This window comes from Astatotilapia calliptera, chromosome 17 (assembly GCF_964374335.1).
Source record: "Astatotilapia calliptera chromosome 17, fAstCal68.1, whole genome shotgun sequence".
NCBI lineage: Eukaryota > Metazoa > Chordata > Actinopteri > Cichliformes > Cichlidae > Astatotilapia > Astatotilapia calliptera.
The window spans coordinates 39,535,603-39,561,110 of record NC_137438.1 but is presented as its reverse complement, the minus strand read 5'-3'; the positions used below and the strand labels follow the sequence as shown (position 1 = coordinate 39,561,110).

At 45.6% G+C, this 25,508-nt stretch overlaps 3 protein-coding genes across 8 annotated transcripts in view; all 3 read right to left on the bottom strand.

The window, feature by feature from the left end:
• csnk1g2b (casein kinase 1, gamma 2b) overlaps positions 1-1,252 on the bottom strand; it is a 39,826-nt gene extending 38,574 nt beyond the window's left edge. For 4 of the 5 annotated variants that reach the window (XM_026148115.2, XM_026148120.2, XM_026148119.2 and 1 more), the window contains exon 1: positions 869-1,252. The gene's annotated coding sequence lies outside the window, so the exon portion shown is untranslated. Of the gene's footprint in view, positions 1-235; positions 374-868 lie in introns of those variants that run through there. The other variant, XM_026148116.2, reaches the window with a different exon arrangement.
• A 213-nt stretch (positions 1,253-1,465) lies between these two features.
• Positions 1,466-4,641, bottom strand: dmbx2 (diencephalon/mesencephalon homeobox 2). The gene is made up of 4 exons (XM_026148123.2): positions 4,415-4,641; positions 3,590-3,762; positions 2,954-3,129; positions 1,466-2,818 (listed from the first exon to the last, which is right to left on the bottom strand). Exons 1-4 carry the CDS (start codon positions 4,471-4,473, stop codon positions 2,336-2,338), a joined length of 891 nt encoding a protein of 296 aa, XP_026003908.2. The 5' UTR covers positions 4,474-4,641; the 3' UTR covers positions 1,466-2,335.
• A 7,088-nt stretch (positions 4,642-11,729) lies between these two features.
• rexo1 (REX1, RNA exonuclease 1 homolog) lies at positions 11,730-25,263 on the bottom strand. 2 transcript variants are annotated; one of them, XM_026147268.2, is made up of 16 exons: positions 24,910-25,263; positions 21,632-23,463; positions 21,435-21,536; positions 20,086-20,296; positions 19,851-19,999; positions 19,624-19,761; positions 19,021-19,144; positions 18,756-18,881; positions 18,111-18,251; positions 17,909-18,022; positions 17,695-17,768; positions 15,370-15,480; positions 15,022-15,137; positions 14,789-14,927; positions 14,371-14,491; positions 11,730-12,928 (listed from the first exon to the last, which is right to left on the bottom strand). In XM_026147268.2, exons 1-16 carry the CDS (start codon positions 25,097-25,099, stop codon positions 12,840-12,842), a joined length of 3,777 nt encoding a protein of 1,258 aa, XP_026003053.1. In that variant the 5' UTR covers positions 25,100-25,263; the 3' UTR covers positions 11,730-12,839. The 2 variants fall into 2 exon arrangements, with proteins under 2 accessions (XP_026003053.1, XP_026003052.1); XM_026147267.2 differs by having other exon boundaries at positions 21,435-21,539; positions 24,910-25,262.
• Positions 25,264-25,508: the final 245 nt, after the last annotated feature.

The following is a 25,508-nucleotide window of genomic DNA, read 5'->3' as shown; positions in this document are numbered from 1 at the left end:
ATGAGCTTTAAGAAAGGCTCTGTAACATTACACTTGCTGGCTCGGCGGGCAAGGCCAGATACTCTAAAGCTATCGTAGCGCTGGCTAGGAAGCCCGAGTTAGCTTGACATCCTTCAGTCGTAGCTAGCTTGACTATTTAATTAAGAATTAACGGTAAGTGAATGTAAACATTTAATTTCAAGTTGTAGTTAAGCCAACATGTCACACAGTTGAATTAAGGTAACCTAGCTCGTACCTGCCAAAAACACCGATCCTCTTGGCCCAACGTCTGCTTTAAAAAAAAAAAAAAAAACCCAGCCGACGATGTAACGCTAGCCAATTTGTTAACAACACAGTATCACAACAACACGGGCTACCTGTTAGCAAACACATTCAAATTAAATAAGTCGAAGCCTTACAGAGAATCAAATATTCATTGACTGACATTTCCTGAGCTACATATACGTGGCTAGTTAGTAAATGCTTAATAACCGAAAAATAACGTCCCAAGCGAGGCTGTTACAAATATTATCGACTGAAAAAAATACTATAATATAACTATATATATATATATATATATATATATATATATATATATATATATATATATATATATATATATATATATATATATATCTTTGAGTCACCTCATAATGTCGCTTTTATGTTAGTTCAGATAACAGCTACAGCCATTACCCGGACCACTGCCGGGCAACTCCTTAATCCTAAACAAGCGAATGCACACCAACGGCAGCCCGGGATCTCTTACCGCTTAGCTCTCAAGCTAGTCATTTAGCAAGCTAGCACGCCAGGCACGTTAATAAACTGCGTTGCGGCTTTTTGAAAAACAGCCGCTGGGAATGAAGCCCTGTCACGGAAGAATGGTTACCTTTAAATGTTAGCTATCGAAACGCAGTCGAAGTCATGGTTCTGCGTTCGTCGCTATCTTCCTCGTCTGGTGCCTCTTATCCTCAAGTTGCTATGATTTCACTGTTGTCTCTTTAAGCCTCCCTTAACTGCACAGCGTCACCCGGGCTCACGCCACACGGCGCTACGCTGGAAAACCGGCGCAACCGCTTTGGTGAATAACCAGAAACATCAGGCGATCGTAGCTCCCCGACTACGTGCTCCAGACCAGACCGGTTGCTTTTGATTGACACATGTGCACCACCGGTAAAACTGAAACTAACATGCTGCAAGTGTAGAGCTGCTCAGCCCGGCGAACATCTACTACTACCGTCCTTTTAAAACGTACTAGTACTGATACTACACTGTAATTTACAGTGTAGTACTAACCCTTTTACAGTCTGTAAAAATACTCCTTTACAGATAAACAGGGAGCATATAGTTGAAGCATACATTAGGTTGTAAAAGTCCTTCAAGCTATTCAGTCCGTTGTGACTGAGGCAATAACGCAATGGTAATAATAATAATGATAATTGGTACTAATTATTGTTATTAATAATTAATTCATGTCAAACATCACTTAGATTTTAAAATATTTTAATGAAAAAAAGACAAATATACAATTTTACTAACTGTATGTACAATTTACAACAGTTTACAATAATTACAACATATTTCCTGAATTATGGGATAATTTACATGTAAGTGACTGAAACTGTCTAGTAAAGGTAGTGGAGTGAAAAGTGCTGAAAATCTTGGATCAGAAGTTAAAAGTTACATAAAATCCTCACAGTACGAATACCTCAAAGTGAGCTGGTATTTGTACTTGCTTCTTTTTTTCTTTTCTTTTTTAAATACCACTGGAAATATCAGAGTTTTAACTTCCTTTCCAAAATGTCTGAGTAGGTTCTCAGTCACCCAGGCCATTGTAGTCTAAGGTGCTTGGAAAGAAAAGCGACTGGACTTCTTTAAGTTTCCTGAAGACGTTTCACTTCTCAGCTGTGAATCTTCTTTAGTTCAGAAAGAGCTTAAAGAAGTCCAGTTGCTTTTCTTTCCAAGCTGCTCACACTTCATTTCCAACAGTTCCACTGTTTTCCTGGCTATGGTCTATACCATAATCCTCTCTTGAAAGAGAACTCTGAGTCTAAAATAAATAATAGAAAGAGCAGGTGCCAGTGATTTTATTTAACATTTCTATGCTTCAGTGCTCAGTTACAAAATGACTTTTCCCAAATGCTTTTGCTATGTTTTTTAATTGTCTACCCCTAATCCTAGTACTTAGCAGTGTAACAAGCTATATAGCGCTGAGCAGATTAGGAAAAATGAACTGTGAAAGTACAGAGTGTTACATCCGTTTATGCAGACAGGTGAAACTCACAGAATATAAACATATACTTTCAGCAGGTTTCAGGTTTGTCTCTCACAGGACTGCTTCAGGGGTCCACATCACTTACAGCCCCAGATGCGGATGTTGCACTGCTTTACTAGAGCAAGGAGTCTGAAGGGAGACGCTACAGTTTTTTGTAAGTGACAATGTAGGAATCCTGAGGGTGGAGCTGTGCTGCTGTATGACGGGCCAGAACACCGGAGGGAAGGCGAGCTCAGTGGACAGCACTCCTACAACTGGCTGGTGAGGTGTGTGACTATAACACTCTCCTGCCATGAAGGGGAAAAGCGGAGGAGAGGGAAGTCGTAGGGGGCACTGTGAGGTGTCAGAGTCTAAATCCCTGCTTTTGGTCACATCAGGAGGAGGAGGCGCTGATGGGATGCTCCTGTCACCGCATGATAAGGTGATGTCCTGTTTGTCTCTAGCCTTGATGTCCTCGTGTCCTGCTTTGCTGTGATGTGGAGCTTCCTCCAGACTCTGGTCTCTGGACAGAGGGGAGCATCGTTGACCTTTACGAAACTTTGCCCTCCTGTTCTTGAACCACACCTGGATGAGGAAGACAGGACGACCGATGCGCCACAAATAAGTGAGGTGTTTTAACACTATTAAAGCTTAATGCAGTGACCCTCAAAGTTAAACATGCATTTTTATTTTAAGATTATACTTGAGGTGTGCTCTCACCTGAATGCGAGCCTCGGGCAGGTTTATACAAACAGCCAGCCTCTCTCTCATGCCAACATCTGGGTACTGCGTCTGCTGGAAGGCTTTCTCCAGAGCCTGCAGCTGCGACACTGTGAATGCAGTGCGGCTGCGGCGCTGCTTCTGCTGGTTGCCATAGCGAGCCTCGAGGATGAGCTCTGGCAGGAAGAAAATGGGAGCAGCACATCACTTCAGGCACGTTTTCAGCAACTTACAGAGGATCAACAAAAATGTCAACAATATCAAAAGGACAACAACAGTCACTTAAACCAGGAATAATTCTTAAGCACCATGTTTAAATGGGTCACTATGAGTTTGGGATGGAATTCACTGTGTTTTCTGTACTGGACAAACATATCTTTTTCTCACACTGTACAAATATTTAAACAAATAGCACTATAAAATATACTTATATTGATGTTTGTGTAAATATTACATTATAAAGATTACATTATAATCATGCAGCAACGAGACTGCTTCCCTGAGGCTCAATATCGGTCATAATTTGTGTTATTAATCTGAAAGTAACTGTAGTTATTGATATATGCTGTGCTGTAAAAGATTAATGTACATTGTGAGAAAAAGAAAAAAGTAATCCCACCGTGGTGACTGACCCACCTGCCAGCCTCTCCGCCACAGTGAGTGTGTGCACTGTGGGACCTGCTGCAGAGTATGCGTGGTATTGCTCCGCCATCTGGTGGCGCAGGTCCACCAGCACGGAGTTAACTCCGTGGAAGGGGTACACGCCGCCGCTGGACGTCCCGCAGAAATTCAAGGAGTTCATGCTGAACCTGAAGAAACAGAGAGACTTCATTACCTTCAAGATTGTGCGTTTTTCCCCTTTACTGTGGTATCGATACAATAACTGCCCACCGAAGCGAAGTTAAGATTAATCGAAAATCCAGAGTTTAAGTCTCCACATCACCGCCAGCTCCTCTCCAAACGAATTAACTACTAATTAAATGGGAACACGGTGACACTTGTCTTATTATAAATTAATAAAAGACCATATTATTTTTTTATTGTAATAAAATCTGAGCGAGAATGAGCATAAACTCTATTGATATAAACTCCACTGATTTCTCTGAAATGACGTCATTATTTACGCTGGTGTAACAGAATCTGAAGTTCTGTGCGTAAACGGGTCAAAGTAGATAAAACGGTATAATTGCCTCTTTCGATAATAGTGATATCAGTGTGAACGGATCTAGGATCACGTCTGCACTCGTGGGTTATCACTTCTGCTTCTGCTTTAGAGCTATTTCTGTTTTGACTGCCGTTTAACTCGCAGTTTAGAGCTCAAAAGTCTTAGTTCGTAAATTCAGTGATATCATCACGCAGCCAGGAAGCTAAACTAGAATAGTAAGTTGCTATCCGGGTTAAGACGTTACTCAAATCTCCTCCTTTCTTTTATTTAAGTTTTAAAAGTGTGCGTGTTTTTACCTGATACTCGAATCCAAAGCAGAACCGTGAGATCCAGCTCCAAGTGCGTCTTTACGCATGCACACAGGTCGGCCAGTAAACGGTAGTCCAGGTTTTTTTAGTCCAATTTGGGCCTTATATCCTCGCAGAGCAGCGCTCTTTGTCGTGGCATGGGCTTAATTCTCCCAAACCATTCTCACCCACGGCTATTTAAGAAGCGTTTACCCAGGCTCCCCTCAGCCATTAGCCAATAGAAAGAAAGGTATTAGCCGGGATTAGGTGGGATGAGGGGAGAGAGGGGGGATGCGAGGAGCTCAAGTTTTTGAAACTATTGAACTTGAGAGATTTATGCCAAGGATCTCCCTATAAGAGCGCGTTTCATTCCCTCCCTTTAAAACAATTAAAACAATGTGGTCGGCTAATCTCCGAGGCAGGGCAGATTAAAATAACAGCCTTTGATTGTCCTCTCCTTCTCGGTCCCTCTTTCTCCCATACCGCTGGTTTTGACAGTCTCCCCCTCGGAGGGGGTTTTCTCTAAGGGTTTGTTTTGCTAACAGGGACCATATTTTGCCTATGAACTGTCACAATGTGAAGTTAATCTGAACCCTACTCTGCGAGAACAATTTATAAGCTCCAGCTGAGCTAAATTAGAAGTCCTCTCAGGGACACAAGACCAAATCAAGGACTGCATCAAATCACCAGAAAGAATAAAGTCCTCCAGCACCAAATGACCAGTGTGGAGCCAGAATACTTTCATCGCCATCACTTCTGGTGGACTTTTTTAAAACCATGTCTAGTTTAACAGCAAACACTTTGAAGTATTTCCACTTTTGTTTTCAGCTCATGGTGTCACGTTTGGACTGTCAAGGCTTAGAAAGAAGACACGCTGATGCTCATTTCTGCAAAGAACTCATAAAACAAAATTTCTGAGACTTCAGTTCTGGCAAAGCTCCAAAAACACTGGATGCCCTCATGTCCCAGAATGCATCTCTTTGGTGTCTTCATCACACTTTATCTGCATCCCTGTTCTTTCACCTCCAGCTTATAATCAGGTTTTCTGTCACAAGTTTGTCATTTCAAACCAAACTGGACAGTTTTATAATGAGACAACACCTCATTAGGAAACTTCACAACAGCGTATCAGAGCCCAGATTCTTGGGATGAATGCTGACCTAACAATTTAGTACGGGAGAAGACGTTTCAGAACTGTTTGTGTCAGTGTAAAAAAAAAATCCAGGTTTCTCCGTATACTCATACTCCAATGACCAAGAAAAAGAAAAAGGAAGATATTTCTTTTGTTTTAAAGCCCAAAATGCAAAATTCATTTCTACAAAACAAACTACAGTCTTTATTCTTGGATTGAAAACAACGTTAACAATGAGTAAAACGAGGAAACCTCATCAGACGAGATCTTCTTCCAGGTTAAACAGAGATTTAACGGTGCTGAAAGAGTTAATAGAGTTTATCCCTTAAACCTATTCCACAGTAAAGTGGACAGATACAGTGAGGCTAATAAGTCTGTGTTTTCAGCAATGACTGTGTGGATACTTGATGCTTGATGCAGTCTGAAGAGTGTGTCCTGCACCGCAGACTGTTCATTTAGAAATGAAGCAAAGACCTGCATCAAACATGTTTTGATGGCAAAACAAGTCCAAAAATCGGTTGTAGGTAAGAAAATTGCTCACATTTGTGTTGATACTCAACAATAAAACACCTGAGCTGCCCCCCTGCTGGTCCCATGCCGTGTACTTGAGGGTTGACCACGGTTCACTTCACTTGTTTCCCATTCAAACACAATCAACTGCTTAGACTTCCAAAATATGTGAAAATGTTTGTGCTCCTCTCTTCCCTGTGTTTTTCCCTCTTCTCCTTTCACTGTTCTTGGCTGTCAGGCTATATTAGTGTCCGATAGAAATAAGTCATTTAGAAGAGGCTCTGTCAGCCAGCCCCTCAGCCCCACTAAAAGCTCCAGGATTAGGTCCCGGAGGCCTTTGTCTCCACAGCCCGCAGGATTAGGGGAGATTTACTGCGAGGAGAGAAAAAAAGTAGTTATTTCATGGCACTTTCATGATGAAACCTGGCCAAAGCTGTGTTGGCTGGGGGGATTAGAGGCACACAAAGAGTGTGCTTGTGTGTGACCCTCCCCATCCCAGAGCAGCCACCACCGACTCACTCACGAGCCCCCCTCGCTTGCCCACCCACCCCCACTCCGGTTCATTTCCCCCTTCTGCGGGCCGGCAGGGCTCGTCCGGGTTCACCACCTACCCATCGACACAAGCGAGGCGCTTCATTTAGCGTCTTTAAACTCTCAACACCCAGTGACCTTTAACCGACGCTGTCGCCGTATTTCATCTGTGTTTATGTGAATGCTGTCTGAGAGAGGGTACCGTCCCATCACCGAGGTAAAAACTGCTTTTGCCTCGAGGACCGGAGTGCAGAGGTAAATGAGAAGTTAGTGGATTTCAGCCCCTCCTGTAGAGTTTAAGACCACTTAAGAGGAGTTATCCTGCTCTTAGAGGATCCACTTACACATGCGTGGATTACGGCGAATAGAAGACAAAAGGCCGAGTCACGGCACTGACAACAGCCTCACCGCCGAGCAGGTGTTATGCAGGTTTAATAACTGTTGTCACATAGCAGAGGGAATTACAGGGACCTTGCTGCTCTGCTCCCAATAAGAAAATGATGGTGTGAACGGTTTACAGTTTCCATCCTGCTCGGTGTCACCAAACATGACATTAGTGCTCGTACATACTTCACACGCTGCTTCAAACACACAGCAGGCTGTGTGTGTTAGTCAGGGGATAAGTCAATTCAGACAAAGCTAATAAGTCAGCCTTTACTAGGAGGTGTTAATGGTAGCGGTTAATATTCGCTTTAGAAATCATTAACAGGAACAACTTTTTGGGTGTGGAGAAAATGACATAATCCATGGTTTAAAGCCAAGAATGTTCAAAGAGAAAAACTTTTGAATATAACTTATTAAACCAGCCAGTGCTCCCCTTAAAGTTCAAAATGTGGGTCCTTCACCAGTGAGAGTGCAGTCTCATCAGGACTGGTCCTCCAAACCAGCTGTGAGGTCCCAAATCCTGTTTTTAACTTGTGCATCTCAAATCAAATCAAATCAAATCACTTTTATTGTCACATCACATGTGCAGGTACATCTTAGTTGAGTTTAGGGGGGAAACCTGTGAGCCTCCCACCGACAAACTGTCAAATATTTTGCAGAAAAAAACAAAACTAGAGTAAATGATCTCGGCTTTTGATCGATTTCAGGCGTGCGCTCGCCTCCTGCTTGTTTTGGTTTTGGAGCCGTGCTTTTCGTCATCTTCTGCTTCTTTTTATTTGGTCAGTAAGATGTTAATGCCTCCTGTTTAACAGATGTTTTATATAGTGGCCCAGTCTTTCTTTAATTGCTTATCAATAGTACTAATTTGTATTGACAAGGGCCTGTCAGGACGGGACCTTTGTAGTTGTCAGTTATCTTAAAGGACGGCCCCCTCGGACACCGAATGGATCGATTGGCGCGCAAAATACAATTGGGAGGCCTTTTGAAGGGGGGGTAAGAGTCCGGGAGCATGTGTGCAGAAGAAGGGAGAGCAGAGGATCTAAAGACTTCTGCACAACACTCGGGGGAATCGATAGGGCCCGCTGGCCTTTGACCTGAGGGGGGACTGGGAGAGCGGCGGCGGCGGGTCGGTCGGTCCTCTTAAGTCCCTGTGAGTGCCAGGATCACGCTGAGGCCTGACACTGACTATGACACTCGGGGCTTAGAGTGACATTGACCTGGCTGCAAACACACACGAAAAGCTCAAATATACACACTGCGGCTCAGAAAAGGCAGTGAGGAGATGAGTTATGACAGCTACAAGCAAACTTTCACACACACTAAGAAATCCAGCAGACCTGAATAACTTCTGCTTTACAACAATTAAAGTGCAATTCGAGTCCCGTTATCTTACTGTGATGTCCTCTGCAGCCCCTGGGAGCACGGTAATAAGCAGCCACACCAGCTGATCAATAAGGGGCTCAGTAAAGATCAGTCTCCTAATTGGAGCTATAGATTAAAGACAGGCAGGGAGGGACGGGCAGCTGTGTGTGTCCCCGGGGTCAAGGGCACCCGCAGCATGCTACACAGGGGAGCAGGGGTGAAGTCAGACCAACAGAGGGGAAACTCAGTGGGTCTTAAACCCAGTGACAATAAAATCTGTGTAAATAGTGATTTTGCTGCACTTTTAAAGGAGTTTGAAGCCCGTACGCACCAATGAGGAGCGAATACTTTACACAGGCAACCGCTGCTAAAGAAGTCCAGAGAGTGAGTGACCTGATGGAGGAACAGGGGGAGCAGCGTGCTTGTGTAGACCATTTATGAAGTTTTAATGTAGTCTAGGACAGGGATGTCAAACAGAAGGCTTGTGGGCCCGAAGTGGCCCAGTAAAGACTCCAATCCGGCCTCCTCGAAGGCTTTGAGAAATACGAAGGAAGGCATAGATTTGGAATTTTTAACTGTATTTTTTTTATAGGTTTTACAGCTGCTGTTGCAATAAATATGATACCAAAGTAGTTAAGTGTAAAAGCCAGGTATTTGAACTATTTACAATTGAACGTTTTTTGGTGGTTCCACAGTAAAAGCAAAAAATTTAATAAATGAAAAATCAGCATATAATAATAATAATGGATTGGATTTATATAGCGCTTTTCTAAGCACCCAAAGCGCTTTACAATGCCACTATTCATTCACTCTCACATTCACACACTGGTGGAGGCAGCTACATATTAATAAAAACCTTGTGTTTTATAAATACAAGGCAGCCTCAGCAATGAAAAACCCAGATGTGCTGTTGAAATTGAACTTTTGTTCTTGTATTAAGACATCTCAGGATTCGATGCTTAGTTAAAGGTCTTGCACTGGTCTGGTCCATGATGTGAAAAGATTTTGACATCCCTGCTCCAAAGTCTCCATTTGTGCGCATGTTTTCTCGTTCCTCTTTTTCCCCGAGGTCAGTCTTTTCCATTTAACCATCCACCCTCCTTTTTTCCTCTGTGTTGCCAGTATGTTTGGGATCTTTCTCACTAATATTTTTGAAGTTCTGATTTGTGCATCTAACCAAACGAGACATCCGAGTGTGTCAGTTTTTGTACATCGATGATGAAAGTGATCGCTATTTACAGCCTACGAGCACTTGGCTCCAGGTTGCACCATGGAAGCAAAGGTCCACGAGCAAAGCTGTAGCAGCTCAATCATTTATTGTTAACGACTTATCGATTACAGACTCGATAAACTCCAACGTCAGTTTTAAGTCCATGCACGATGTGGGCAGTAAAGTGTTCCTTTGCTCCTCTCAGAGATAATGCAGCCCTCCGTCTCTCAGCATGTGGTCACTTTTGGGGTCCCGGCCTGCAGCTTCCCCCTCCTCCCACCACCACCAGTCAAAGGTGATCACGGGGGACAGAGAAAGAGAGGCACTGATCGAATTTGATAATGAAGACGACCCCTCTAAGCTGCTTTGCTCCACATGTTCGAAATCTCTGGAACACTCAATAAACACTAGGAAGGCCCCTCCCTGTCACTGGAACATTGTGTAGGTATTGATCCCTGCTAACTGGCTCTTTTAATACCTGGGGTCCGTGGCCCGGCCTGGGGAAATGCATACTGACATGTGACGGGAGGAGCTTAATAGGCAAACACACTGAAGAAAGGATGGGCCTCACAGTTTAGCATTTCTCTCTTATCTTTTTTTTTTTTTTTTTACGATTTACACATCTGCTGGAGAGAGGAGAGTTTAAACCGGCTGCACCTGCTGTTTTAAAGGGACATATAGCCTGCAAGAGGCCCGGGCCTGTCCCGAGAAAAAGCTGTCACACTGTCACAAAGCATTTGTGCAGCTGCGGTGGAAGAAGTCCTCTGATCTGAACAACGGCAGAGACCCACGACAAGTTAAAAGTCCAGAGCGGCAAGAATTCAGCAAGAATCTGCAAAATCTAAAGTTCGAGCACTTGCTGTGCACACAAACAGCACCTGTGTGACGGATCCAAGTGGAAGTGGCCCCTCGCTGTTTGAACTCATTTTAACAACTTTGCTGCAAACTTTAAGCAGGAAACTTTCCTTTTTCCTGGGGTGATCGTGGCTCAAGAGTTGGGAGTTCGCCTCGTAATTGGAAGGTTTGCGGTTCGAGCCCCGGCTCGGACAGTCTCGGTCGTTGTGTCCTTGGGCAAGACACTTCACCTGTTGCCTACTGGTGGTGGTCAGAGGGCCCAATGGTGCCAGTGTCCGGCAGCCTCGCCTCTGTCAGTGCGCCCCAGGGTGGCTGTGGCTACAATGTAGCTGCCATCACCAGTGTGTGGATGACTGGTTGTGTAAAGTGCTTTGGGGTCCTTAGGGACAAGTAAAGCAATATTTACATTTACCATTGTTTTTAAGTTCTTTTCAGCAGCTCGAGAGATCATGGAAATGATTTCTTTCTTCCCTGTCTGTCGAAATGTCGAGCTCAGTTTGTTAAATCAAGCTTAAAATGAGACATTGCTCGAGAAAACGCACAATAATGAAAACATCCTGTATCACACTTTAAAGTCCCCTTTATGGAAAAAATACAGGATTGAGAATATTATGTGTTGGAAGTTTAAGCTTTGCTGCACTGAAAGGTGTGTGTGTGTTCAGTTTAACACTAAATAGTGATGTCACAAGTGGTTCAACCGGATACTTAAACCAGTGCGACACGTGAGGCCTGAGAATAGATCTTCTGTGATGTAGGAGCCACCTCTGGTTGGACTAAAGGGGAGAGGAACCTCGCAATCAAACTTCTTTAGGCCAAAAATCATGTCGAGGTCTGACTGTTATTCAGAGAACAGCACTTCTAGTTCACAGAGGGGTTCTTCTAAATAACAGCCTTAAAAGAAATAAGAGGAATCACAGGTGTCACACTCAATTCAACAGCAACAGGAGAAGTTTCACAAGTCTCATCTTCACATGAACTGACTCCTAAAAGTAAGTAAGCTTAAGTAACTTTTATATTTTTAGGACACTGCAAGTTTGATTTTTGTTCCACCACCCCAATGCTGGGTCCGCCTCCTGAAACACTCAGCTGCTGGAAACGCGATGTCGACGTGACTCGATGACATCATTTCTGCCCAGACATCAGCTGCACAGAGTTCCCGCCAGCGTCCCGCTCTACCACGTTCCCTGGGTGTTGGCCGGTTCCCGACTGGGAATTTCACTGGATTCATTTTGCTTGGTGACGTGGGTGTGTTACGATGACAGGAGCATTAGGAAAGGACAGCACAGGATTCATGACGGGCAGGTGTACGGGTGTGTATGGAGCCAGAAATCAGAGCAACATTTAGTTTAAACTAATAGATTTTAATAGAAAAAGATAAACCACCAAAAAAAAAAAAAAAAAAAAGAATACAAAAGGAAAACTGCTTATTTACAGCACTGGTAGTTTTTCAGTCATTTCCAACATAAACAGCACAGGTTCGCTGATGCTCACTAAACGGAGATTTGTTTGCTGTTAACAACCAAGGCTTAGTTCAACAACTGAACATAATTGAGTCATTTTACGGAGGAAAAACAAAGTCACACCTGCTGGCACGACTATTCCTGTGGTTCTACTTCACGCAGAGACAGCGGTGGATCGTCACTGTTGTGCCTGGACACTAAAACACAGAGAATCCTTCAGCTACACCAAACCAAACAGGCTGACTTTATTTTGTTTTCTGCCCTCCGACACAATCAAGTATTTCTCAGGTTTGAGAGGCAACCGACAAAACGATCTCTGTTAGAAACGCCGTATAAACAGAGCGCCAGCGACAGGAAACTAGGTGCCACGCGAAGAAGCGCATTTACACGGCTGAAAGCACCTAAATGTAACTAAGAACAAGTAACACATCGTTCGTTACGACACACATGAGGTACTCAGACTTGGGCCCTAAACAACAAGAGCATTTCTATAGTGCAATTTAGGCCGAAGGTACAGCCTGCCATGAATATCATAATAATTCCTAACGTTCAGTGGACAACGACCCGACTTTCTAACTAGTTCTCCCGTGGAGCGGTTTTTAATTATGAGTAGGTTTGAGGCCTTAAACAGAAATATGTGTTAACTTACATTATTTAGAACTGAAGAAAAATCCGCGAGTGAAAACATGGTTAATCGAGGCTCCTATTGCTTTGACGGGGGCTGACAGCTCGCATCTCAAACACAGTAGACAGCATCATCACCGAGCTCCTCTCATCATCATCATCACCTCTCAGCATCATCATCACCTCTCAGCCTTTTACTGATTAAAATGTCAAACTCTGCTCAACGCCCCCCCCCCCCCCCCTCCCCCGTTCCTCTGACCACAGGTTCTTAGTGAGAGCAAGTGCATTCCTCCTGAACTTCTGTCCGCCTGCAACCAGCATGAAAGCAGGAAATCATACTGAAGAACAGAGCAGAGGGGTCAGAGGTCATCTTTTGACCTTTGCGTCTTCCTTGATCTTCCAGATCATCAGCTCCATGCAGGCAGTTGCATCTTCGCTCGAATCGTGGCCCTCCACTGAAAAGACACGCACAAGTTACAAACAAAGAAGTAACATCGTCTTCTTTTTAAGCCCCATTTGTTCCTACGTTTCCCGTCATTGAAGCTAGCGGAGGCAAAGAGCTCTCAGAACTTCTCAACACATGTAAAGTGACTTTAATGAGTAAAATAATCCCTTTAAGCAGCTCTTCAAAGAAAGTCAACTGACTCATGACTGAAGGCCAGGATGAAAATCTGCTAGAAGAACAGCAAAAATAAGAGTCTCTGTGAAGGTTCTCAGTCATCCAGGTCATCGTCGTCTAAGGAGCTTGGAGAGAAAAGCGTCTGGACTTGTTTAACCTGCTTGAAGACGTTTCACCTCTCATCCGAGAAGCTTCTTCAGTTCTAAGGTCAAATGGTGGAGAGTTTAAGCTCTGTGGGAGTAAATCACCAAGAGGGACAACGGACCCCCTAATGATCCTCTACCTAATCACACGAGCCAAGGTGTGAACACGGGAGTGGGTCACAATCAGCCAGGGTTTCAGGTGAACCCATTGGGAAACCTGGCCCCACCCTATCATGTGATTTCCTGAGGTCAAAGGGCCCAGGATGTGAGTGGGCGTTGAGGCGTCTGGGAAGGATCTCAGAACTGGATTATCGATGGCAGACAGTTGGTGTCATAGGCCCCGCCCTCTGTTCAAAGATGGTCGTTCACAGTGGACAAATAAGAGTCTTGAGTACTTGGAATGAAGGCAAGTGGACTTCTTTTTGGTTTGTGAACACCAAGTGTTCAGACATGAAGAAGCCTCTTTGCTGAAAAGCCTTTACCAACAAAACAAAGTCCAGGTGCCTTCTTGCCACCGTGACCTGGATGACTGAGGACGTGAAGCTGTTGCTGTCGTAGACGGACGTTTGTATTTCAGGTCAAAAACGCAGATTTCTCCCCAAACACTCGGGCTTCTGCAGCGACATCTGCTGGTGACACGGTCACACTGCAGTGACATCAGTTAGACCTGAAGCACTTTGTCTTTTTCACCAGCAGAATTAAAACTTGTGTGAGATGAGCTTCCACTCATGAGTTTAAATTTATAGCTGCTCACTTTCATTTTATTGGACCCTCCAGGTTTACTACATTCCCATGAAACTGCTGTTATAATTGAATCATTTAACTATTATTTCACCCACTTCATAAAATGACTGGAGCAGCATCCATCTGAAGAGCCGTCCTCCCCTAAAGATTTACCAGCAATTTACTCTTTTCATCCTGAAACACCGTGTGTGACACCGTGCACATCGCAGCCCTCACAGGCTCCACCCCCATTCCTAATTTTCCAAAAACGTCCAAACTAAATCGGAGCAATTCAAACAACATTCATGTCATTTTCCACACAGATCAGTTTAGATGCTGCTGAGAAACACCGGTGTTTGCGGTGCCCCATTTTTATGAAGAATTACAAAGAAATCAACGACATCGTTCTCACCGTTGTCCTGGATGATGCGTTTGAGGTGATCAGCCATCAAGTTCTTCAAGGCACGCTTGTAGGGCAAACCAAGGCGGTGAGGAAACACGATGGCCGTGTCTACAACCGAGCTGTGGATGAGCTGCAATCCAGAGAGGAAAGCACCCACGCTGTGACATCATAGCTTTTAAAAAACTCACTGCAGTGACCGTTTGGTAAACCTCGTGGGGTTAAGTTAGTACATTTTAAGCAGAGGGAGGACGTCCTCCACCAGCGCTACCTCTCACCCTCCAAGCAGATGCACACACGATATAAAATCCTGTTCGAGTTATGATATTCACAAGACTTTCAGGAAACCTGCACAGCTGGGTGGACGGCTGAAGGGGAAAAAGGAAAAATGAAACTGCTTTACATTTTCTGCAGTGAAGAAGCGACTCACTTTCAGAGCGAGCAGGTCGCTCTCCAGGCTGTGTCCTATCAGGATGGATTCAGCACTGAACATGGAGAGCAGCACGGCCTGAACGTCTCTCAGGGTGATGGCGGCGCTCTCCAGATCCTCCGCCGTTACACCCGAAAACCTGTGAGTCACACACGAGATCAAAATCAGACCCGAGATCACTGTTGGTTTAGTTAAGCAGCAAAAGCCGGCTGATATATTGTCTCAGGACTCACCGCGTGTTGTAGTCCACCACTTTGCTTTCAGGTTTCACAAACGTGTCATAGATGACTTTCATCTCTGAGTCGATGACCGTCACCCTGGTCAGCTCCAGACCCTGCTTTGTGTAACACTGTTTCCACAGGTGAGGGAAAAATGAATAAATGACAAGAAACAACATCATTTCTACACAAGAGACTCTCTTTGAAATAAAGATTTTATTTAGCAAACATATAAGTAACAAAAAAAGCATAAAAGCATAATTATTTGCCAAGTTTTCACAGGTGAAACTACGTATAAATCAACAATAAACTCAATAAATTAACTATAAAAACGCACAAAACTGAAGATGGTGGTGAACTCACCATCTCACAGTCCAGAGCAAACACCCCTGCGTTTCCATCTGGAGGCAGAGGTTTGCTGAAGGTCGACACGAAGCCGTCCAGTGATTCTTTACGCCCGTCCTGAACGTGTTGCTGTGGGGACAGGAACCGTTTTAGGTCTGATAAACTTAGTAATATGTACATATGTAAATAAACAGGGATACATGTAACATAAGGTATTAAAAAGGTCAATTCGACCTCTATAAAGAGCAGATCAGTCCCCGAGTGTGCTGGCTTTTTATCAACTCCTGCTAATCCATTGCTAGATAAGAGCAGGACGATACAAAAGTCTCTGAGTGAAACGACCTGGAGGCAGCTGCACTGCAGCCGTAATGAGAGCTGGTTAAATTCTCCAGATATTAAGCAAAGGGGCTTCGGTGTTTCCGTCCCGCAGGTCGAATCGATGCAGCGCCCTGCTGTGATTCAACACATCAACTGAAACCATGAGTGACTCGTGTCCATCTCACTCTGAACCGACCTCTAACCCACCGCTGAACTCTAAACACGACGCTGCTTTAATAAAATCCGCGTCTTATGAAGTTGTTGCCTTGGGTGAGACTTAATAAATCAAGATTATGAGCTTGTATGATTTATGCCGTCAGTTAGAAAGCTGGAGGCATCGCAGAGAAACCTTAATGAAGGCCGGAGGCGCAGCAGGATGAACAGCTGCAACGAGTAACTCCAACCCCGGTAACAAAGTTGTGCTTTCCGCCTATCTAAGATGCACCTTTGTAGTCCATCTGCAGGACGTTGTAGTTTTAACAAAGCGGACTCTCATCAAACACGTCCGTCGGCGTGTTATCAGGTACTTTTGTGCGAGTAGATTCTGAACAATGCGGCTCTCAGCAAGAAATCTTCTTCTCGTCTTTTCTCGACCTTGCGAGTTTGCGTTTAGGTCACGGAAAGGTCATCGGCAGGAGACGTGCAATGTGCAGGATTCTTTGCACCATGACCACAAACCAGTTCTTATCACGACTGGCACTTTGCTGCTTCCTTGTTATTTCTCTCAGTTACAGCCAAGTTTAGACACAAACGAGGAATCTGTCTTCAAAGGTGAAAACTTTACTGACATTCAGACAGAAAAACAAAGAAAAGAAACTGAACGTGCACGCCTGCTCTTTTTATCAGGTGCTTTCATACCTGCACTTTATACACATCTATGCACACTTTATTACTTTAAACCGTTTTTAGCTGTCAGGTTTATGATGCTTCAGACCAAGATGTTAGCAACACACCCTTTAAAGTCACTCAGACCAGGCGGGCCGCCTTCAGTCCCCACATACATCAATCACCCTGTCGCTGGTCCACCGCTGTTCCTTCCTCCACCTTTGATAGATGCTGACTCCTCCAGACCCAAAACACCCACGAGAGCTGCAGTTTGGAGATGCTCTGACCCAGTCATGCAGCCCCCGTCAAACTCACTCACATCTTTACACTTCATCATTTTTCCTGCTTCTGACACAACAAAATGCTCACTGCTCCCTAAATTAGCCGGCGCCGCGGTGAAGAGACAATCATAATGTTATGCCCGATTGGTGTTGTCGTCACACCTGTGAGACAAGATTGTGTCAAAGCGCAGATGTGAGGATGTTAAGAAAATCTCTGCAACATTAAAAAAGACAATGATGGGAAACATTAACGGTCCTGGATCTGACTAATGTGGGACGAAACGTCTTGGTCACAGTTCCACGGGAAAAATCAGAGCAAACACTTCTCACAGTGAAGACACAGGACAGCATGAACAGCCTGCTGCCAGTGGCTGAAAGGCAGCTCGATGTAGGCGACTCAGGCCACGAGAAGAAAAAGTCCTGCGGTCTGAAACAACGGCTGATCTATTTTGTTAAAGTTCCCAAAGGCGTATGTTGATGACGCAGAGCGCCTAGCATTAGTTCATGAATACAGTTGGTACAGTTTTGCACAACGCTGATGTTTTCCTGCGAAGGGGACCCGAGGTGAGAGACGTGAAGGTGGACGCAGGAAGCTACAGAGTGTCTGAGCGAAGATTTCAGGCCCAGAAGAAGAAACTTAAACAAGACACCTGAAACACACCAGCAAGAAACCACAAGAGTGTCCCAGCTCAGGACCAATCAAGCACCTGTAGAAGGAACTGGAAACGGAAGAAAACTAGTGCTCCCCTCCAACCTGTATGAGATGGAGCAATTCTGCCAAAGGAATGAAGAAAGGTCCAAAAAGCCACATATAGAAGATATTTCAGTCTTTACAGTGTTGTATTAAATACACGGAGTATTAATACATGTAGATGGGGAGTGTGCTGTCCTGTTATGTAGTGCTTTCTTTTAAGGGTACCTTGGCCGTTTGGCAGCCTGGAGCGCCCACAGCTGCAGCACAGCAGCTGTAGTTGGTCTCCCAGCCTCCAGCAACTTGAAGAGAGGAGACAGACAGGAGCAGATAAAAATAAATGAAAGAAAGTGAATGAGAAGCAGAAGGGAAAGGCAAAGATGGCTGAGGTGCCGACTGGGAGACTGATGGGATGCTCTTCTGATGAATAAAGCAAACGCACCTTTGTGTCTGCGCAAACGTCCCCAGTGAAAGCTGCATTCCTCCTTCCGCACGCAGCTGCCGTTGACGTTGACCTTATACTCTGCGCCGCATCGACAGCATATCTTGCTAAACGCTGCAGAAGAGCAGATCACGTTCATATTGCTGTTAACATGAATTCACAGTTTAACAGCGATTAAGGGAGAAGCGGGAGCGTCACTCACGGTCTGCGACGCCCTTCTTCTCGGGCTGGTTGTAAACGACGGCCTTGCCGGCGGCCTCGGGGTTCGGCCGCGGGTATCCGTGCTGCTGGAGCTGCTCCTCTGTCATCAGGTACGCCTTCATCTTCCTGTACAGTGTGGCTCCTGCAGGGAGACGCACACACCTAAATGACGTCTTTGCACAGACGCTGAAAACTCAGGACGACGGCTGCAATCGTCGAACGCAACTGCGATTCTTCTCGAGATGAGCTCAGACGATCTGAGGTTACATCTAATGATTATTTCCACCACAGCTGATTCAATTGAATTACCTACTGCTCTATAAACATATCACAGGATTTATTAGTTGCTGCTGATCAGTGAATGATCCCTTTAGAAAAAGTCTCGTAAACACGCTGCATTTGACGTCGGGTCACGGGGCAGGTAGCTGGCGGTAAACAGTCACAAGACCATCTGAACAGCTTCACTGTTAAAGTAAAAGCGCCTCAACAAGTAAACAAGTCTCTGCTTGACACAAAGAATCTTTCAGCTTCTCTGTCCTGCACTTTTCACTTTATCAGATGTTTAATCTGCAAACCAAAAGGAGGAAGGAAACGTTCCTAACAAGGCCGGAGAAAGAGCGGCGTGAAATCGGACTCGTCCTCTCACCGATGAGTTTCTCCTCCTGCTGTTTACCCGTCCTGTTTACAGTGAAGCTGGTTGTGGCAGCAAGACGACCTCCCAGAACTTCTTCGTGGGACTGTGGCTTCCTTTTAGCTACTGACCCCGGCTCCTCTGCGGGGAAAACACAAAAAAAACACCAAATGTTTACTGTATATGGAGAACCTGCTACTTCTGCTGCACTCATGTCGTTGTTTGTGGATGTAAAGAGCTCCACTGTAACGTGTATGGGAAACCCCTACTGGTGACCTACTGGTGACGGGAGACGGACTGGCGCTGCTCTTGCTCCGGAGCTTCTTTAGCGTGTTGACAGCTACATTGAGGTAGATGTTCTTACTGCTACTGCGCTCGTACACCAGCTTCTCCTCATCGAGGGCCTGAAACGAGACTTTCCGCTTACACCGCTGCAGCACATCAACGGTTTTTATCCACCATCAGAACCACAGAGGGCAGAAAAGACTGACGTAGCTACTGCGACATTGGCGGTGTCTCAAGTCCCGCTTTAAAGCCTTGTGAAGACCGTTTCCCCGCCAACGCCACTTTGGTTTCAAAAACCAAGAGTGATGCAAAGAGGCAACGAGTGTGCGGTTCCATTTTCATACACAATATGATCAAGATTTTTAAAATAGCCCTAATTTTTTATTTAAAATGACCCGATATGAGTGACTGAGCCCATAAAATGAACACACAAGTGTTCGGTGAGCCGCTTCCCCCACGGGCTTTACAGGACCACAGCTATCGCCATCTGGTGGTCTTTAGATAGAATGCAGGTTTGTAGCTACGTCCATGTTTTTCACCATCTATGGTTCATACAAAACAAAAACAGCCTAGGCTGTTTCAAATGTGCTGTTCATGCCATTTGGAAGGCGCCGTCCTCCGATGGGCAAAACTTGACGCATTCATCGATGAAAGTGTTGAGGTAGCGCTGGCGGATGTTGGTGGGAACTTTGGCCCCGAACTCGGTGGGGATGACAGGACGCCTCATTGAAGTACTCTGAAAAGGTCAAAACGGAGAGAGAACAATGACTTCAAGCCACGTGCGCAAACTATCCGACGCATCAGGTTACAGGAAGCTCGGGATACCTTCAGGGTGGGTGTGTGCGCCACCCTCTTCTGCGTGACGGTAGACGAGGTCTTGGACAAAATACCGACTGTGGTCTGAGCTTTGACACTCTGAAGGGTGTGACTGGGGGATAACACGCGACCTGCAGCATGTTTAGTGTCTGCGGGACCTAAATCAGAAAGACACACACGTAACGTCAGCGTTTAGATTTTTGCCATTTCTGCCTCTTGGCAAAGAAAACCGAGCCACTCGTACTTGTTTTGGAGGATGCTATCTGAGGGTTAGGACGGTGCGCTATTCTCTTCCTCTCTCCAGAGAAGCTGGGGCTTGAGGCCTGTGTGGCTGCTTTGACCGAAGCAGAGAGCTGAGCCGCTTGCTGTTGGGCCATCTGCATACGCTGGTAGCAGATCTCCTGGGCCGTGGGTCTCTTATACGGCCGCACCGCAGTCCTGGAAGGTGCATCAGTCTGAAAAACGACAACAGGAAGTTTTATCTAAAAGTGAAGGCGCTGACGTACATACAACACAAACCGTTACAGATCAGTCTGAAGGCAGTTCCTCTATGAAACTGTGAGTCAGAGGTTAGAGCTCACAGGTTGCCACATGTAAGCCGAATTTATTTCTTAGATTAAAAAACTGAAAAATGTTATTTTGGTTGCTCAGAACAGAGCTGATGATGCAATAAAAAAAAAAGCTACACTTCAAAGTCAGCTGACACCCGCTGATTAGATCAAAAAATTGTTGCTGACCATTTTGTCACCACAGGTATGGAAACGCCCAGTCGAGCAGTTACTGGCTAACTACTGACAAATCATGAGCGGAAAGCCCCGACAGCCTCAGATCGCCTTCTCGCTCTTTACTTCCTCGCCCGCCGCGTTTCCTGAACTCACACCTGCACTGAAATAACACGGAGTCGAGGCGAGGTCTGCTGTCTGGCCTCCCCGTGACTCCGGCGTTTAAAGAACAGAGACAACAGAAGCGTGAACGAGCCGCAAACATTTGACTTCAAGTGGTAACGACGAACTCCTCCTCAGCCAAAGAAGCCCTGAACCTCCCGTTCCTCCTCTTACTGTAGCTTCCTCGCTGTGTCAAACTTCTGCCGCGTGTTTTTCTATTTCTATTGTGGTGTTTCTATCAAGTTTAACCCCTCATAAAAAACCTATTGTTTAGTATGCAAATATTATTGGTGTTATAGGAACAGGTAGAGGCACTATTCAACTGCCAGTACTCTACTTAAAGTAGTTCATTAGTTTAGGGACATGTAAATTGAAACCTTTATAGCTTTTATGTTGTTTTTGTTGTATTTCTTCTTACAGCGGATGATAGTAAAATTTCAGGGTTTTGATCAAAGACATTTAAAGATGTCTCCTTGGACTCGTCAGCAAGAAAAGCCGGGTCAAAGGTTACACTGTGCAATACGTGTTATTTCTCCATATCCCAATCAAAGATGAGCATTAAACTAAGCCTGCAGGTCGTAAGATGATTAACTGTAGTTCTGTGCGACACTGTGCACTTTATATAACGAGCAACCTCAGAGATACCTGCTGCCGGTCCTGACTGTGAGATTATAGGACGGGAAAAACAAAAACACTGGAAGAAACTTACATTTCCTTTGGCAACAAAATGAGAGACTCTCTTCTTCTGACCAGGGAAGAGAGTGGTTAAAGTGCTGTCTGTGCTCTTCTCCTCCTCTGAGTCCCTAGAGTGCTGCTGAGAGGGCACAACACGACATTTCTATTGAAATCAAAGCAAATTCATTAGCAAAAAAAAGGAAACGGCTAAAGCGCGACAGACATCAGCACCTGCTTGGCCTGCCTTCCCTTGTCTTCCTTCTTCACGTCTTTGGATTCATTGAAGATCCTCAAACACTCCTCCATGGGATCCGAGTCAAAGTCCAGATCGTCCTGGAAACCGGACAGGTCAAATCTGACGCCGTCAACCTCGTCCCTGCCCGCTCTGCTGCAGTCCACGTCGCGGTCGCCCTCGTCCTCCGAGGAGGACGGAGTCAGCTCCGACGCTTTCCTCTTGTTTAGACGAGTCCTCTTTAAGGCGTCGGCAGATTTCCTCACCAGGACTTCCTCGGTTTCGTCGTCGTAGTCCGCCTCCATCTGCTCGGCCTCGTCCGGACTCTCGTCTCCAAACAGATCAGCGTGGCTCAGACTCAAACTCTGTCTCTTTACACTCGAAGCGCCGACGCTTTGCCTCGCTTTATCTTTGCTGTTCGATGGGCTCGCTTTACTGCTGCTAGAACCGCTTTTGCTAACTTTTTTTGCATCTTTTTCTCTTCTAATACCATCGAGCTTCCCGTTTTTGTGGGGATGCTCTTTATATTTGCTCTGTTCCTTTTCCTTGTCTGATGTTTTCGGCTTCTTGCTTTCCCTCGCGCCGTTTTCTGCATGTTTATCTTGCTTGCTTGAGTCCGTTTTCACTTTATCCAAAGTTTTCAACTTGGTGTCGCTCTTCTTTTCGTCCCTGCTTTCCTTGCGAATTTTATCCGACGTCTTAACCTTCACTGTGTTCTTCCTGTCGTCTTTCTTGTCGTGACTCCTGTTCTCCTTTTTCGCCGAATCCTGGTTTGAGCTTTTTATCGACCCTCTGTCTTTACTGCTGCTGCTGACGCTACTCTTACTACCGGATGATTTGTTTGCTCCCTTTTCAAGTTTATGTAGTTTCTCAGTCTTGCTACTTTTCTCCTGACTAGTCTGACCTCCCTCTTTCTTCTTTTTCTCTGGGCTGTCCTTTCTTTTAATATTTTCCTGGGTGTCAGAGTCCTGCTTATTCCTCTGCATCAGTGCATTTAGCAAACTTTCACCACTCCCTTTTCTCCCCTTCCCAAAAGAGTCTGAGCCGTGGGCGGCTTTTCTCTGCTGCAGATTGCTAAGCGAGGTGGGGCGATACTCTGCCCCAGAGCTCTCCCCATCAGAGTCAGAGAAGGTGTACTTTTTTGTGTCTACGCTTTGCTGCCGTGGCTTTTTCGCAGCTACGACATAGTCCTCATCGGAAAACTCCGAGCCCGACAGCTTGTGCGCCTTGCTGCCTTCTGTCCTGACGGGCCGAGCGCCCTCACTCCTCTTGTTTTTCACAGCGATTCCAGCCGAGTAGTTGGACAGCGGGTCGTACTCCATGTCCGTGGATGGCCTAGAATTATCCACAGTGTATTTGCACTTTGAAGAGGACGTGCTATTCGAACGCTTTGGGCTAGGAGGAGGAGAAGGAGGTTGGTGCGAGTGTGTCCGAGACAAAGGCCTTTTCAGCGACGTGGGAACATATTCCATAGAGTTGCTGTTGTGCCCCTGATTGTCTGAATCCAAGGTGTACTTGCTGCAGCCAGGGGTGGGATTATACCCTCCTGATGTGATCTGGTAACTCCCGGGATCATAGGCCAAGTGCGAACCCGCCGCTTTACTCGTGTCCGTCTTGCACGAAGACAAGCTGGCGTTCTCGCTGGGATTGTACGGTTCGTCCCCAATCCGAGAGAGCTTCCTCTTCTCCCGCTCCACCTGACTCCGGACCTCCTCGATGGCCTTGTTGACCAGCTCCAAGGCGCCACTGATGTCGCCCGAGGCAGCCGGCTTGCCATTCTGCTGCTCCTGCGGTCTCACTACTTCAGGATTGAAGGGATCGTAGCCTTGATCTGGAGGGAAGAATAAAAGGGATCATTTACTGTGTGCATTTTAAATAGAAATGACCGGATACAACCAACTCGTTAAGCACGTCAAATATTAACCAGGAAGTGATGCATTCACACTGCAGCTGTTTCTCTGTCCCTGTATGTAGAAAATTCACTGTTCCTGCAATAATTTACAGGCCACTCACTCAATCTGTGGAAATGATTGTTGCCTTATGTAGTCAAATATTTGTAGACGGTGAGGTCACTGTTAGACTGATGGAAGGAGAGCGAGATACAGTTCTTCCCATCAGATGCAGTTGGCTAGATCAAGTTAAACTAGGGCATAATCACAACTATCACCACGTGAGTTGACGTTTAAATATGGACACAAATGGCACAGAAAGCTTCAGAGGCTCTGTAATGGAAGCGTTAAAGGTTTAAGGAGAACTGCACAGGGACGTGGATGTGAGAGTTAGCAGCAGGTGGAGCTACACTCCGGAGAGAAGAAGAATCAGAGTCGGTAGAAGCAGGACAGAATACACGATGAATGAGAGGGAGACAGGTGTAACAGTGGAGAATGAAGGTGGATGAGTGAAACGTGTGCATGCTCGAGTAGATGTTAGTGAGACCTGCTATGATGTGTGGCTTGGGAGCTGAAGGTGGCCGGATGCTGATGGACAGGATTAGAAATGACCACAGCTCAGGTCGAGCAGACTGGATACAAAGTGATCTGCGCATGTGCAGAGGAGGGAATAGCGCAGGTAAAAGACGGGGCTAGAAGGGAAGAGGAAAAGAAGGGAGCAGGCAAAGGAATGAGCAAAGTGTGGGAATGTGATCGCGCCCAGATTTAATTAAAACATTTTCTGCTTTCTTTTCCCCCCATTTTAAAACCTAAATGTTTACTTGGAAATGCTCATTATTACCATATAATATAACAAAGTCCAGTAGGATGCAGAGCAGCATTCTTCGAGGAGAATGTGCCACCGTCTTTTTAACGCCTCTGAACACACTGTAGAGACCAGAACAGCTACTGGAGAGCGAATCGGTCATGAACGCCTCACCTTCTGCTACAAGTGCAGTAGAACATTTTTCGCCCTCACTGCTTTACATGAGCTCATATTAACAGCTCTGTGACCGCCTCATCTGGTGCTTCAGTCCCGTTTTTCACGCCTCGCTTTGTGCAGTCATGTGTGCAATATTCTAATTTTGTAGCAGTACATCAGAATATGTGCGCTGCTGCAATTTCCTGCCTGCGGTTATTTTACACGTCCTTAAAGGTTGGTTTGGTTTTCTTTTTTTAATGTACTCCGCATCCACGATATAAACAATAACACGTCTGCCAGGGCTTCTGGTTGTGATTTGCCAGTTCCCACACGTCCACAGCACCGTGTGCCACTCCACACTCGTCCTACAAACTGTGCAAACACGTATTTAGGTCCATTCAGTAACTGACAGAATAATGCCGAGCACCTTTGTGTGCGGAGGGAAGGTCTCTCTGCTTTTTAACATCTGCCGGTGCTCCGTAGGACGGCCGTCTCTGCTGGCTGTGCCTGAAGTGACAGTACGGTCTGTTACACCCATTCCTGCCGCCTTGGCCCTCGCTGTGTTCCGCGTAAAACGGACAGTCAATCCCTCGGAAGAAGCCGGTGGATCTTAACATTATCCCCAGATGCTCCTTTCATGCCCGCACGAAAGCGTTCGGCCTTTTTTATCTACGTAGTTTTAGTCGGACAGCGAGAGCTAGCAGGAGCGACGGAACAATAACAACGTTCCTACGGCGCCATGTTGAATCGGTCAGGAGCAGCGAAATCTCGCGTGAGGTTGGCTCGCAGCGACTCGTAACGTCTCCGCTACACGGCGAGCGTAGAAACGAGTCAAATATACGGCCGTTTTCCTCGAACCCCGTCACTGTTCCACTCGAAAAGGGATTGAGGCGGACACTTCTCCGTTTATAATACGGGAGCTGACAATATGTTGGCTATTTATTCATTTATTTCCCCGAACATGTCCAGAACCTTAAACACACGGAGTCAAGCTAATTCCAGAACACCTGAATGTGCCCTTCATGG

Excerpts from the sequence above, each read along its gene's own strand:
- dmbx2 (XM_026148123.2), bottom strand. The coding sequence starts at position 4,473 with ATGCGTAAAGACGCACTTGGAGCTGGATCTCACGGTTCTGCTTTGGAT. Across the intron at positions 3,763-4,414 it reads GCTTTGGATTCGAGTATCAG|GTTCAGCATGAACTCCTTGA; the intron begins GTAAAAACACGC and ends CTGTTTCTTCAG. Across the intron at positions 3,130-3,589 it reads TGTGGCGGAGAGGCTGGCAG|AGCTCATCCTCGAGGCTCGC; the intron begins GTGGGTCAGTCA and ends TCTTCCTGCCAG.
- rexo1 (XM_026147267.2), bottom strand. The coding sequence starts at position 25,099 with ATGTTAAGATCCACCGGCTTCTTCCGAGGGATTGACTGTCCGTTTTAC. Across the intron at positions 19,762-19,850 it reads CGCACACACCCACCCTGAAG|AGTACTTCAATGAGGCGTCC; the intron begins GTATCCCGAGCT and ends TGACCTTTTCAG. Across the intron at positions 15,138-15,369 it reads TTGCTCTGGACTGTGAGATG|TGTTACACAAAGCAGGGTCT; the intron begins GTGAGTTCACCA and ends CTGTGGAAACAG.